General features: G+C 47.5%; 1 protein-coding gene across 2 annotated transcripts in view; it reads right to left on the bottom strand.

Moving 5' to 3' along the window:
- Positions 1 to 14,830, bottom strand: part of itsn2b (intersectin 2b) — a 97,507-nt gene that overhangs the window by 25,872 nt on the left and 56,805 nt on the right. For both annotated transcript variants that reach the window (XM_042325193.1, XM_042325192.1), the window contains 2 exons: positions 2,202 to 2,323; positions 2,010 to 2,116 (listed from right to left, as the gene is read on the bottom strand). In XM_042325193.1, the coding sequence (XP_042181127.1) occupies positions 2,010 to 2,116; positions 2,202 to 2,323 (229 nt within the window). The remainder of the gene's footprint in view (positions 1 to 2,009; positions 2,117 to 2,201; positions 2,324 to 14,830) is intronic.

Here is a 14,830-nt window from a genome sequence, read left to right on the forward strand (position 1 = left end):
CCTAAACTCACCCTGTACTACTGTATACATGATGACCCCCCTAAACTCACACCCTGTACTACTGTATACATGATGACCCCCTAAACTCACACCCTGTACTACTGTATACATGATGACCCCTAAACTCACACCCTGTACTACTGTATACATGATGACCCCCTAAACTCACACCCTGTGCCTGTACTACTGATGACCCCCTAAACTCACACCCTGTACTACTGTATACATGATGACCCCCTAAACTCACACCCTGTACTACTGTATACATGATGACCCCCTAAACTCACACCCTGTACTACTGTGTACATGATGACCCCCTAAACTCACACCCTGTACTACTGTATACATGATGACCCCCTAAACTCACACCCTGTACTACTGTATACATGATGACCCCCCTAAACTCACACCCTGTACTACTGTATACATGATGACCCCCTAAACTCACACCCTGTACTACTGTATACATGATGACCCCCTAAACTCACACCCTGTACTACTGTATACATGATGACCCCCTAAACTCACACCCTGTACTACTGTATACATGATGACCCCCCTAAACTCACACCCTGTACTACTGTATACATGATGACCCCCCTAAACTCACACCCTGTGCTACTGTATACATGATGACCCCCTAAACTCACACCCTGTACTACTGTATACATGATGACCCCCTAAACTCACACCCTGTACTACTGTATACATGATGACCCCCTAAACTCACACCCTGTACTACTGTATACATGATGACCCCCTAAACTCACACCCTGTACTACTGTATACATGATGACCCCTAAACTCACCCCCTACTGTAACATGATGACCCCCTAAACTCACACCCTGTACTACTGTATACATGATGACCCCCCTAAACTCACACCCTGTGCTACTGTATACATGATGACCCCCTAAACTCACACCCTGTGCTACTGTATACATGATGACCCCCCTAAACTCACACCCTGTACTACTGTATACATGATGACCCCTAAACTCACACCCTGTACTACTGTATACATGATGACCCCCTAAACTCACACCCTGTACTACTGTATACATGATGACCCCCCTAAACTCACACCCTGTGCTACTGTATACATGATGACCCCTAAACTCACACCCTGTACTACTGTATACATGATGACCCCCTAAACTCACACCCTGTACTACTGTATACATGATGACCCCCTAAACTCACACCCTGTACTACTGTATACATGATGACCCCCTAAACTCACACCCTGTACTACTGTATACATGATGACCCCCCTAAACTCACACCCTGTACTACTGTATACATGATGACCCCCCTAAACTCACACCCTGTACTACTGTATACATGATCACCCCCCCTAAACTCACACCCTGTACTACTGTATACATGATCACCCCCTAAACTCACACCCTGTACTACTGTATACATGATGACCCCCTAAACTCACACCCTGTACTACTGTATACATGATGACCCCCTAAACTCACACCCTGTACTACTGTATACATGATCACTCCCCCCTAAACTCACACCCTGTACTACTGTATACATGATGACCCCCCTAAACTCACACCCTGTACTACTGTATACATGATCACCCCCCTAAACTCACACCCTGTACTACTGTATACATGATGAACCCACCCCTAAACTCACACCCTGTACTACTGTATACATGATCACCCCCTAAACTCACACCCTGTACTACTGTATACATCATGAACCCCCTAAACTCACATCCTGTACTACTGTATACATGATGACCCCCCCCCAAACTCACACCCTGTACTACTGTATACATGATGACCCCCCTAAACTCACACCCTGTACTACTGTATACATGATGAGCCCCCCTAAACTCACATCCTATACCACTGTATACATGATGACCCCCCAAACTCACACCCTGTACTACTGTATACATGATGACCCCCTAAACTCACACCCTGTACTACTGTATACATGATGACCCCCCCCCTCTGAACTCATCCTGTACTACTGTACGTACTTCAGCAGTTTGGTGTTGCAGGCGATGAGCTCCTTCCAGTTGACAAAGATCATGACCATCTCTGCTTCCGTCAGACGGCCAGACTCAGACATGGGCTTATGGAACACCTGAACACACAGAGTACAGTAGAGTACATCAACGTGTGTGTGTGTGTGTGTGTGTGTGTGTGTGTGTGTGTGTGTGTTTAGCTACCTCCATGACTATCTGTAAGTCCTCTACATATCTCTCCTCTGTCTGGAGGAGCTCGTGGATGTAACCCTGTCTCTTCCTCTCCTGGGGACTCATAGACTCCAGACTGTTTAGGTCAGCACACCCTGAGAGAACAGAGAGAGAGAACAGAGAGAGAGAGAGAGAGAGAGAGAACAGAGAGAGAGAGAGAACAGAGAGAGAGAGAACAGAGAGAGAGAGAGAGAGAACAGAGAGAGAGAGAGAACAGAGAGAGAGAGAACAGAGAGAGAGAACAGAGAGAGAGAACAGACAGAGAGAGAGAGAACAGAGAGAGAACAGAGAGAGAGAGAATCACATATATTATACACTCAAAACAAGCACACACACTGACAACACACACAACTCCAGTCAACAGTGGGCACTAGACACACACACACAAAGGCAAGAGCAGATTGCCCATATTGATATCTGTAGAGTCCCATACAGGGGCTTCTTTTCTATTAATTTATTTAAGGATAGGTCAGTCTACGAGATCGAGCTTCATTTATTTAAGGGTAGGTCAGTCTACGAGATCGAGCTTCATTTATTTAAGGATAGGTCAGTCTACGAGATCGAGCTTAATTTATTTAAGGATAGCTCAGGCTACGAGATCGAGCTTAATTTATTTAAGGGTAGGTCAGTCTACGAGATCGAGCTTCATTTATTTAAGGGTAGGTCAGTCTACGAGATCGAGCTTCATTTATTTAAGGATAGGTCAGTCTACGAGATCGAGCTTAATTTATTTAAGGGTAGGTCAGTCTACGAGATCGAGCTTAATTTATTTAAGGGTAGGTCAGTCTACGAGATCAAGCTTAATTTATTTAAGGATAGCTCAGGCTACGAGATCGAGCTTAATTTATTTAAGGATAGGTCAGTCTACGAGATCGAGCTTCATTTATTTAGGGGTAGGTCAGTCTACGAGATCGAGCTTAATTTATTTAAGGGTAGGTCAGTCTACGAGATCGAGCTTCATTTATTTAAGGATAGGTCAGTCTACGAGATTGAACATTTATTTAAGGGTAGGTCAGTCTACGAGATTGAACTCAAGTTTCTAGAGCTGTGGTCACCAACCAGTCGATCGCAGTCGATCTCCAAGGCATTCCTAGTCAATCGCCAAACATTTCTGTAAAAACAACTCATTCAGCTGCTCTACATGCTGGGTAGGGCAACTGTTGCCATTTTGAACCATTTCATGTGTCTGAAGGTACAAACTCTGCCTTCCAGGAAGATCCGGAGAGCAAATCAAGTGCACTATAGGCCTACTGCTGACCAATCGGATGGCTCAGATTACCGTGTCTGCAGTAATGTAGCAGGCATAAAAGAAAGCTACAGTAAAGTTGATACTGTGAGATTTCAAAACTTTTAAAACCACGACTAGAGAGAGACTGTCTGCGAATAGAGCAAAGGGCTGGTGTTTTTATTAGTGAGTTTAATGTTTACGTTCTTACTCAGCCCTGTCAACACTTTGTATTCAACACTTTAATGAGCTATTCAAATGCACATTCTCCCTACTTCCACTCAGCGCTACAACCAACACTGCAGCCGTAATGAATGAGAAGGAAAGTGTCTCTATAGGCTTGTGTTGTTATTATTAGCTGCTTGGGTCTTTTTTAATATCCAGGAATATTTCACTTCCTCTGTTCATCGGAGTAACAACATGAATTTGTGCATGAGTCAGAAATAATGCAGTGCGACTTGAGTTTTGCCATCGTCTGGAAGACGGTGTCCCTTTTTGGTCTCTGTCAGCGGAGGAAAGGGAGAGTGGAGGGATGTTGAGAGACGGACCCTCAGTCTGCTGCTCTCTCCCTCCACTGAGACTGACCATCAAATACAGGCAACATCAGACCCAAACTATGCAAGAGATTTTGTTGTAGGCAGAACACATCGGAGTAGGATTCTATTGCATTGACATGCCCGACTCAGCCCGTACTCTACACAGACTGGTGTGGCAGAACCAATCAGAGCTGCAGTAGGCCTATATGCAAATTGACCATTGCCCTATATGGATCTGTGTCATTTACTTTGAACTGGACTGTGTTTACAGCATGAGCGGTCGTGAGTAGATGTGCTGATGGTGTATGCTGGCTGAGCAGCATGTAGCCATGTGTGGACATTTTGTTCATATCCTTTGCTAGTTAGTGGGGTGGCAGAGTAGCCTAGTGGTTAGAGCGTTGAACAAGTAACCGGAAGGTTGCGAGTTCAAATCCCCGAGCTGACAAGGTACAAATCTGTCGTTCTGCCCCTGAACAGGCAGTTAACCCACTGTTCCTAGGCCGTCATTGAAAATAAGAATTTGTTCTTAACTGACTTGCCTAGTTAAATAAAGGTAAAATAAAAAACATTTAAAAAGTGAGTTATTAGCCCAGTTATAGATACTTTTTGTCAGCAATAGGTGAGTGACTGCTTCATACAAGAGCAGAAAACGTATCCATTTCTAGACATCTTTGAAAGGCGAGTCACATAAAGAGCTTTTTTGTCTTAAAGGGGAAGTGTTGTATTTTGAGACAGGCTTGAATAAGTTAAGTAGCCAACATTTTCTGTCACCTTGTCTGGAGGACAAGTGGATAAACAGGTTCATGTCAAGCCCTGCTTGTTTTTTTCAAGTCTCATGGAATGTAGGCCTACATAAAACACCAAACATTGACTGCTACTATAAGTGCGATGACCCTACTGTTTATCTAGTGTAGCAGTATTCAAATCTTACTCTAAGAGGTCTGGAACCTGTTGGTCCAGACTTGAATTTGAGGGATCTAGTGGATTTCTCTGTGGCTGTCCCCCTTCCTCTGTCCCCTCCCTCTGCTAGGGATGGTGGTTCTCTGTGGCTGTCCCCCTTCATCTGTCCCCTCCCTCTGCTAGGGATGGTGGGTCTCTGTGGCTGTCCCCTCCCTCTGCTAGGGATGGTAGGTCTCTGTGGCTGTCCCCTTCATCTGTCCCCTCCCTCTGCTAGGGATGGTAGGTCTCTGTGGCTGTCCCCTTAATCTGTCCCCTCCCTCTGATAAGGATGGTGGGTCTCTGTGGCTGTCCCCTCCCTCTGCTAGGGATGGTGGATTTCTCTGTGGCTGTCCCCCTTCATCTGTCCCCTCCCTTTGCTAGGGATGGTGGGTCTCTGTGGCTGTCCCCCTTCATTTGTCCCCTCCCTCTGCTAGGGATGGTGGGTCTCTGTGGCTGTCCCCTCCCTCTGCTAAGGATGGTGGGTCTCTGTGGCTGTCCCCCTTCATCTGTCCCCTCCCTCTGCTAGGGATGGTAGGTCTCTGTGGCTGTCCCCTCCCTCTGCTAGGGATGGTAGGTCTCTGTGGCTGTCCCCTCCCTCTGCTAGGGATGGTGGGTCTCTGTGGCTGTCCCCTCCCTCTGCTAAGGATGGTGGGTCTCTGTGGCTGTCCCCTTCATCTGTCCCCTCCCTCTGCTAGGGATGGTAGGTCTCTGTGGCTGTCCCCTCCCTCTGCTAGGGATGGTAGGTCTCTGTGGCTGTCCCCTCCCTCTGCTAGGGATGGTGGGTCTCTGTGGCTGTCCCCTTCATTTGTCCCCTCCCTCTGCTAGGGATGGTGGGTCTCTGTGGCTGTCCCCTCCCTCTGCTAAGGATGGTGGGTCTCTGTGGCTGTCCCCCTTCATCTGTCCCCTCCCTCTGCTAGGGATGGTGGGTCTCTGTGGCTGTCCCCTCCCTCTGCTAGGGATGGTGGGTCTCTGTGGCTGTCCCCTCCCTCTGCTAAGGATGGTGGGTCTCTGTGGCTGTCCCCCTTCATCTGTCCCCTCCCTCTGCTAGGGATGGTAGGTCTCTGTGGCTGTCCCCTCCCTCTGCTAGGGATGGTAGGTCTCTGTGGCTGTCCCCTCCCTCTGCTAGGGATGGTGGGTCTCTGTGGCTGTCCCCCTTCATTTGTCCCCTCCCTCTGCTAGGGATGGTGGGTCTCTGTGGCTGTCCCCTCCCTCTGCTAAGGATGGTGGGTCTCTGTGGCTGTCCCCTTCATCTGTCCCCTCCCTCTGCTAGGGATGGTGGGTCTCTGTGGCTGTCCCCTCCCTCTGCTAGGGATGGTGGGTCTATGTGGCTGTCCCCTCCCTCTGCTAGGGATGGTGGGTCTCTGTGGCTGTCCCCCTTCATCTGTCCCCTCTCTCTGCTAAGGATGGTGGGTCTCTCCCTGATTCTCTCCCTGAACCCACCATCTCTCCCTGATTCTTTACTGATTCACTAATGAGGAATAGAACCCACCATCTCTCCCTGATTCTTTACTGATTCACTAATGAGGAATAGAACCCACCATCTCTCCCTGATTCTTTACTGATTCAGTAATGAGGAATAGTTCGCTATGGCCACATTGTTCTGCATTCAACTGGAAAGATGAATCATTATTGATTAAATTCTAACAACTCATTTGCTCGGGCCTCTGTGTCTGTTTGGAAGCTGAATATCTGAATAGATTGTGAAGATTCATAATTCTCTAAGGTTTGCTGTGTCGAGTGCAGAACAAACCAATAGTTATAACTGCACCTTAATCCGCTGGCACTGACTATATTATAATGATTACTGACGGATGACATTTCTCTGCTGTGTTCCCATGCTGTTTCACTGCATGATCAAGCCAGATTGAAATAGCTAGCTGCTGTAACACTGAACGGGAAACTAACAAATCTATGCAAACTAGTGGAGGTTGTTGGACAACCAAGCACTGTCCAGGGGTTAGACTGCTCTCTCTCTGCGTCCTACTACAGCTCTCTCTATTCCCCTTGGGCTGGTCACAGGCTCAACTCTATTCTAATGGGCTGGTCACAGGCTCAACTCTATTCTAATGGGCTGGTCACAGGCTCAACTCTATTCTAATGGGCTGGTCACAGGCTCAACTCTATTCTAATGGGCTGGTCACAGGCTCAACTCTATTCTAATCTACTAGTCACAGGCTCAGCTCTATTCTAATGGGCTGGTCAGAGGCTCAACTCTATTCTAATGGGCTGGTCACAGGCTCAACTCTATTCTAATGGGCTGGTCACAGGCTCAACTCTATTCTAATGGGCTGGTCACAGGCTCAACTCTATTCTAATGGGCTGGTCACAGGCTCAACTCTATTCTAATGGGCTGGTCACAGGCTCAACGCTATTCTAATGGGCTGGTCACAGGCTCAACTCTATTCTAATGGGCTGGTCACAGGCTCAACTCTATTCTAATGGGCTGGTCACAGGCTCAACTCTATTCTAATGGGCTGGTCACAGGCTCAACTCTATTCTAATGGGCTGGTCACAGGCTCAACTCTATTCTAATGGGCTGGTCACAGGCTCAACTCTAATTCTAATGGGCTGTCACAGGCTCAACTCTAATTCTAATGGGCTGGTCACAGGCTCAACTCTAATTCTAATGGGCTGGTCACAGGCTCAACTCTATTCTAATGGGCTGGTCACAGGCTCAACTCTATTCTAATGGGCTGGTCACAGGCTCAACTCTATTCTAATGGGCTGGTCACAGGCTCAACTCTATTCTAATGGGCTGGTCACAGGCTCAACTCTATTCTAATGGGCTGGTCACAGGCTCAACTCTATTCTAATGGGCTGGTCACAGGCTCAACTCTATTCTAATGGGCTGGTCACAGGCTCAACTCTATTCTAATGGGCTGGTCACAGGCTCAACTCTATTCTAATGGGCTGGTCACAGGCTCAACTCTATTCTAATGGGCTGGTCACAGGCTCAACTCTATTCTAATGGGCTGGTCACAGGCTCAACTCTATTCTAATGGGCTGGTCACAGGCTCAACTCTATTCTAATGGGCTGGTCACAGGCTCAACTCTATTCTAATGGGCTGGTCACAGGCTCAACTCTATTCTAATGGGCTGGTCACAGGCTCAACGCTATTCTAATGGGCTGGTCACAGGCTCAACTCTATTCTAATGGGCTGGTCACAGGCTCAACTCTATTCTAATGGGCTGGTCACAGGCTCAACTCTATTCTAATGGGCTGGTCACAGGCTCAACTCTATTCTAATGGGCTGGTCACAGGCTCAACTCTATTCTAATGGGCTGGTCACAGGCTCAACTCTATTCTAATGGGCTGGTCACAGGCTCAACTCTATTCTAATGGGCTGGTCACAGGCTCAACTCTAATTCTAATGGGCTGGTCACAGGCTCAACTCTAATTCTAATGGGCTGGTCACAGGCTCAACTCTATTCTAATGGGCTGGTCACAGGCTCAACTCTATTCTAATGGGCTGGTCACAGGCTCAACTCTATTCTAATGGGCTGGTCACAGGCTCAACTCTATTCTAATCTGCTAGTCACAGGCTCAGCTCTATTCTAATGGGCTGGTCAGAGGCTCAACTCTATTCTAATGGGCTGGTCACAGGCTCAACTCTATTCTAATGGGCTGGTCACAGGCTCAACTCTATTCTAATGGGCTGGTCACAGGCTCAACTCTATTCTAATGGGCTGGTCACAGGCTCAACTCTATTCTAATGGGCTGGTCACAGGCTCAACGCTATTCTAATGGGCTGGTCACAGGCTCAACTCTATTCTAATGGGCTGGTCACAGGCTCAACGCTATTCTAATGGGCTGGTCACAGGCTCAACTCTATTCTAATGGGCTGGTCACAGGCTCAACTCTATTCTAATGGGCTGGTCACAGGCTCAACTCTATTCTAATGGGCTGGTCACAGGCTCAACTCTATTCTAATGGGCTGGTCACAGGCTCAACTCTATTCTAATCTACTAGTCACAGGCTCAGCTCTATTCTAATGGGCTGGTCAGAGGCTCAACTCTATTCTAATGGGCTGGTCACAGGCTCAACTCTATTCTAATGGGCTGGTCACAGGCTCAACTCTATTCTAATGGGCTGGTCACAGGCTCAACTCTATTCTAATGGGCTGGTCACAGACTCAACTCTATTCTAATGGGCTGGTCACAGGCTCAACTCTATTCTAATGGGCTGGTCACAGGCTCAACTCTATTCTAATGGGCTGGTCACAGGCTCAACGCTATTCTAATGGGCTGGTCACAGGCTCAACTCTATTCTAATGGGCTGGTCACAGGCTCAACTCTATTCTAATGGGCTGGTCACAGGCTCAACTCTATTCTAATGGGCTGGTCACAGGCTCAACTCTATTCTAATGGGCTGGTCACAGGCTCAACTCTAATTCTAATGGGCTGTCACAGGCTCAACTCTAATTCTAATGGGCTGGTCACAGGCTCAACTCTAATTCTAATGGGCTGGTCACAGGCTCAACTCTATTCTAATGGGCTGGTCACAGGCTCAACTCTATTCTAATGGGCTGGTCACAGGCTCAACTCTATTCTAATGGGCTGGTCACAGGCTCAACTCTATTCTAATGGGCTGGTCACAGGCTCAACTCTATTCTAATGGGCTGGTCACAGGCTCAACTCTATTCTAATGGGCTGGTCACAGGCTCAACTCTATTCTAATGGGCTGGTCACAGGCTCAACTCTATTCTAATGGGCTGGTCACAGGCTCAACTCTATTCTAATGGGCTGGTCACAGGCTCAACTCTATTCTAATGGGCTGGTCACAGGCTCAACTCTATTCTAATGGGCTGGTCACAGGCTCAACTCTATTCTAATGGGCTGGTCACAGGCTCAACGCTATTCTAATGGGCTGGTCACAGGCTCAACTCTATTCTAATGGGCTGGTCACAGGCTCAACTCTATTCTAATGGGCTGGTCACAGGCTCAACTCTATTCTAATGGGCTGGTCACAGGCTCAACTCTATTCTAATGGGCTGGTCACAGGCTCAACTCTATTCTAATGGGCTGGTCACAGGCTCAACTCTATTCTAATGGGCTGGTCACAGGCTCAACTCTATTCTAATGGGCTGGTCACAGGCTCAACTCTAATTCTAATGGGCTGGTCACAGGCTCAACTCTAATTCTAATGGGCTGGTCACAGGCTCAACTCTATTCTAATGGGCTGGTCACAGGCTCAACTCTATTCTAATGGGCTGGTCACAGGCTCAACTCTATTCTAATGGGCTGGTCACAGGCTCAACTCTATTCTAATCTGCTAGTCACAGGCTCAGCTCTATTCTAATGGGCTGGTCAGAGGCTCAACTCTATTCTAATGGGCTGGTCACAGGCTCAACTCTATTCTAATGGGCTGGTCACAGGCTCAACTCTATTCTAATGGGCTGGTCACAGGCTCAACTCTATTCTAATGGGCTGGTCACAGGCTCAACTCTATTCTAATGGGCTGGTCACAGGCTCAACGCTATTCTAATGGGCTGGTCACAGGCTCAACTCTATTCTAATGGGCTGGTCACAGGCTCAACGCTATTCTAATGGGCTGGTCACAGGCTCAACTCTATTCTAATGGGCTGGTCACAGGCTCAACTCTATTCTAATGGGCTGGTCACAGGCTCAACTCTATTCTAATGGGCTGGTCACAGGCTCAACTCTATTCTAATGGGCTGGTCACAGGCTCAACTCTATTCTAATGGGCTGGTCACAGGCTCAACTCTATTCTAATGGGCTGGTCACAGGCTCAACTCTATTCTAATGGGCTGGTCACAGGCTCAACTCTATTCTAATGGGCTGGTCACAGGCTCAACTCTATTCTAATGGGCTGGTCACAGGCTCAACTCTAATTCTAATGGGCTGGTCACAGGCTCAACTCTATTCTAATGGGCTGGTCACAGGCTCAACTCTATTCTAATGGGCTGGTCACAGGCTCAACTCTATTCTAATGGGCTGGTCACAGGCTCAGGCTCTATTCTAATGGGCTGGTCACAGGCTCAACTCTATTCTAATGGGCTGGTCACAGGCTCAACTCTATTCTAATGGGCTGGTCACAGGCTCAACTCTATTCTAATGGGCTGGTCACAGGCTCAACTCTATTCTAATGGGCTGGTCACAGGCTCAACTCTATTCTAATGGGCTGGTCACAGGCTCAACTCTATTCTAATGGGCTGGTCACAGGCTCAACTCTATTCTAATGGGCTGGTCACAGGCTCAACTCTATTCTAATGGGCTGGTCACAGGCTCAACTCTATTCTAATGGGCTGGTCACAGGCTCAACTCTAATTCTAATGGGCTGGTCACAGGCTCAACTCTAATTCTAATGGGCTGGTCACAGGCTCAACTCTATTCTAATGGGCTGGTCACAGGCTCAACTCTAATTCTAATGGGCTGGTCACAGGCTCAACTCTAATTCTAATGGGCTGGTCACAGGCTCAACTCTATTCTAATGGGCTGGTCACAGGCTCAACTCTATTCTAATGGGCTGGTCACAGGCTCAACTCTATTCTAATGGGCTGGTCACAGGCTCAACTCTATTCTAATGGGCTGGTCACAGGCTCAACTCTATTCTAATGGGCTGGTCACAGGCTCAACTCTATTCTAATGGGCTGGTCACAGGCTCAACTCTATTCTAATGGGCTGGTCACAGGCTCAACTCTATTCTAATGGGCTGGTCACAGGCTCAACTCTATTCTAATGGGCTGGTCACAGGCTCAACTCTATTCTAATGGGCTGGTCACAGGCTCAACTCTATTCTAATGGGCTGGTCACAGGCTTAACTCTATTCTAATGGGCTGGTCACAGGCTCAACTCTATTCTAATGGGCTGGTCACAGGCTCAACTCTATTCTAATGGGCTGGTCACAGGCTCAACTCTATTCTAATGGGCTGGTCACAGACTCAACTCTATTCTAATGGGCTGGTCACAGGCTCAACTCTATTCTAATGGGCTGGTCACAGGCTCAACTCTATTCTAATGGGCTGGTCACAGGCTCAACTCTATTCTAATGGGCTGGTCACAGGCTCAACTCTATTCTAATGGGCTGGTCACAGGCTCAACTCTATTCTAATGGGCTGGTCACAGGCTCAACTCTATTCTAATGGGCTGGTCACAGGCTCAACGCTATTCTAATGGGCTGGTCACAGGCTCAACGCTATTCTAATGGGCTGGTCACAGGCTCAACTCTATTCTAATGGGCTGGTCACAGGCTCAACTCTATTCTAATGGGCTGGTCACAGGCTCAACTCTATTCTAATGGGCTGGTCACAGGCTCAACTCTATTCTAATGGGCTGGTCACAGGCTCAACTCTATTCTAATGGGCTGGTCACAGGCTCAACTCTATTCTAATGGGCTGGTCACAGGCTCAACTCTATTCTAATGGGCTGGTCACAGGCTCAACTCTATTCTAATGGGCTGGTCACAGGCTCAACTCTATTCTAATGGGCTGGTCACAGGCTCAACTCTATTCTAATGGGCTGGTCACAGGCTCAATTCTAATTGGCTGGCTATTCTAATGGGCTGGTCACAGGCTCAACTCTATTCTAATGGGCTGGTCACAGGCTCAACTCTATTCTAATGGGCTGGTCACAGGCTCAACTCTATTCTAATGGGCTGGTCACAGGCTTAACTCTATTCTAATGGGCTGGTCACAGGCTCAACTCTATTCTAATGGGCTGGTCACAGGCTCAACTCTATTCTAATGGGCTGGTCACAGGCTCAACTCTAATTCTAATGGGCTGTCACAGGCTCAACTCTAATTCTAATGGGCTGGTCACAGGCTCAACTCTAATTCTAATGGGCTGGTCACAGGCTCAACTCTATTCTAATGGGCTGGTCACAGGCTCAACTCTATTCTAATGGGCTGGTCACAGGCTCAACTCTATTCTAATGGGCTGGTCACAGGCTCAACTCTATTCTAATGGGCTGGTCACAGGCTCAACGCTATTCTAATGGGCTGGTCACAGGCTCAACTCTATTCTAATGGGCTGGTCACAGGCTCAACTCTATTCTAATGGGCTGGTCACAGGCTCAACTCTATTCTAATGGGCTGGTCACAGGCTCAACTCTATTCTAATGGGCTGGTCACAGGCTCAACTCTATTCTAATGGGCTGGTCACAGGCTCAACTCTATTCTAATGGGCTGGTCACAGGCTCAACTCTAATTCTAATGGGCTGGTCACAGGCTCAACTCTAATTCTAATGGGCTGGTCACAGGCTCAACTCTATTCTAATGGGCTGGTCACAGGCTCAACTCTAATTCTAATGGGCTGGTCACAGGCTCAACTCTAATTCTAATGGGCTGGTCACAGGCTCAACTCTATTCTAATGGGCTGGTCACAGGCTCAACTCTATTCTAATGGGCTGGTCACAGGCTCAACTCTATTCTAATGGGCTGGTCACAGGCTCAACTCTATTCTAATGGGCTGGTCACAGGCTCAACTCTATTCTAATGGGCTGGTCACAGGCTCAACTCTATTCTAATGGGCTGGTCACAGGCTCAACTCTATTCTAATGGGCTGGTCACAGGCTCAACTCTATTCTAATGGGCTGGTCACAGGCTTAACTCTATTCTAATGGGCTGGTCACAGGCTCAACTCTATTCTAATGGGCTGGTCACAGGCTCAACTCTATTCTAATGGGCTGGTCACAGACTCAACTCTATTCTAATGGGCTGGTCACAGACTCAACTCTATTCTAATGGGCTGGTCACAGGCTCAACTCTATTCTAATGGGCTGGTCACAGACTCAACTCTATTCTAATGGGCTGGTCACAGACTCAACTCTATTCTAATGGGCTGGTCACAGACTCAACTCTATTCTAATGGGCTGGTCACAGGCTCAACTCTATTCTAATGGGCTGGTCACAGGCTCAACTCTATTCTAATGGGCTGGTCACAGGCTCAACTCTATTCTAATGGGCTGGTCACAGGCTCAACTCTAATTCTAATGGGCTGGTCACAGGCTCAACTCTAATTCTAATGGGCTCGTCACAGACTCAACTCTATTCTAATGGGCTGGTCACAGGCTCAACTCTATTCTAATGGGCTGGTCAGAGGCTCAACTCTATTCTAATGGGCTGGTCACAGGCTCAACTCTATTCTAATGGGCTCGTCACAGGCTCATCTCTGCATACCACACTGAGACCATTTTATTTATTTTAGAAAATATGTTTTTGTCTGGAACCTACAGTGAAATTTGAAATCAAAGGCTCGTTTTGTAAAATGAAAGCATTGTGTGCAAATTTCAGTGAACACTGAGGCTGTACCCACTTGGAGTTACAGTTTTAACAGCTGTCAAGTACGCTACTGTGGCTATTTGATCATAATGTAGGTCTACTAGAGTGGGCTACCATCAAAAGCAATGGAGAACATGCATCCCATAACATTGAAACATGGAAATACTGTAGCTGTTCTACCATTCAGCACTTCAGGGACAACATTGTCCTCATATAGAAAATCACTTGTGAGTGTGAAAGTTTGTTTCGTCTGTTTCAACCTGTTTGCGCCAGTCAGCAAACGTATTCCTGTAGATTACAACACCATGTGAAAAAGACCGATTGGAACACTTGTTGTTTTGAGTTTGTGCCCAATTAACAGACTGATCAACATCAGACAGGACAGATCTCAGCTCTTGGTTCAGTCAGTCCCACAGGACAGATCTCAGCTCTTGGTTCAGTCAGTCCCACAGGACAGATCTCCACTCTTGGATCAGTCAGTCCCACAGGACAGATCTCAGCTCTTGATTCAGTCAGTCAGACAGGACAGATCTCAGCTCTTGATTCAGTCAGTCAGACAGGACAGATCTCAGCTCTTGGTTCAGTCAGTCCCACAGGACAGATCTCAGCTCTTGGTTCAGTCAGTCAGACAGGACAGATCTCAGCTCTTGGTTCAGTCAGTCA

The sequence above is a fragment of the Oncorhynchus tshawytscha genome, linkage group LG08 (genome assembly GCF_018296145.1).
Source record: "Oncorhynchus tshawytscha isolate Ot180627B linkage group LG08, Otsh_v2.0, whole genome shotgun sequence".
NCBI lineage: Eukaryota > Metazoa > Chordata > Actinopteri > Salmoniformes > Salmonidae > Oncorhynchus > Oncorhynchus tshawytscha.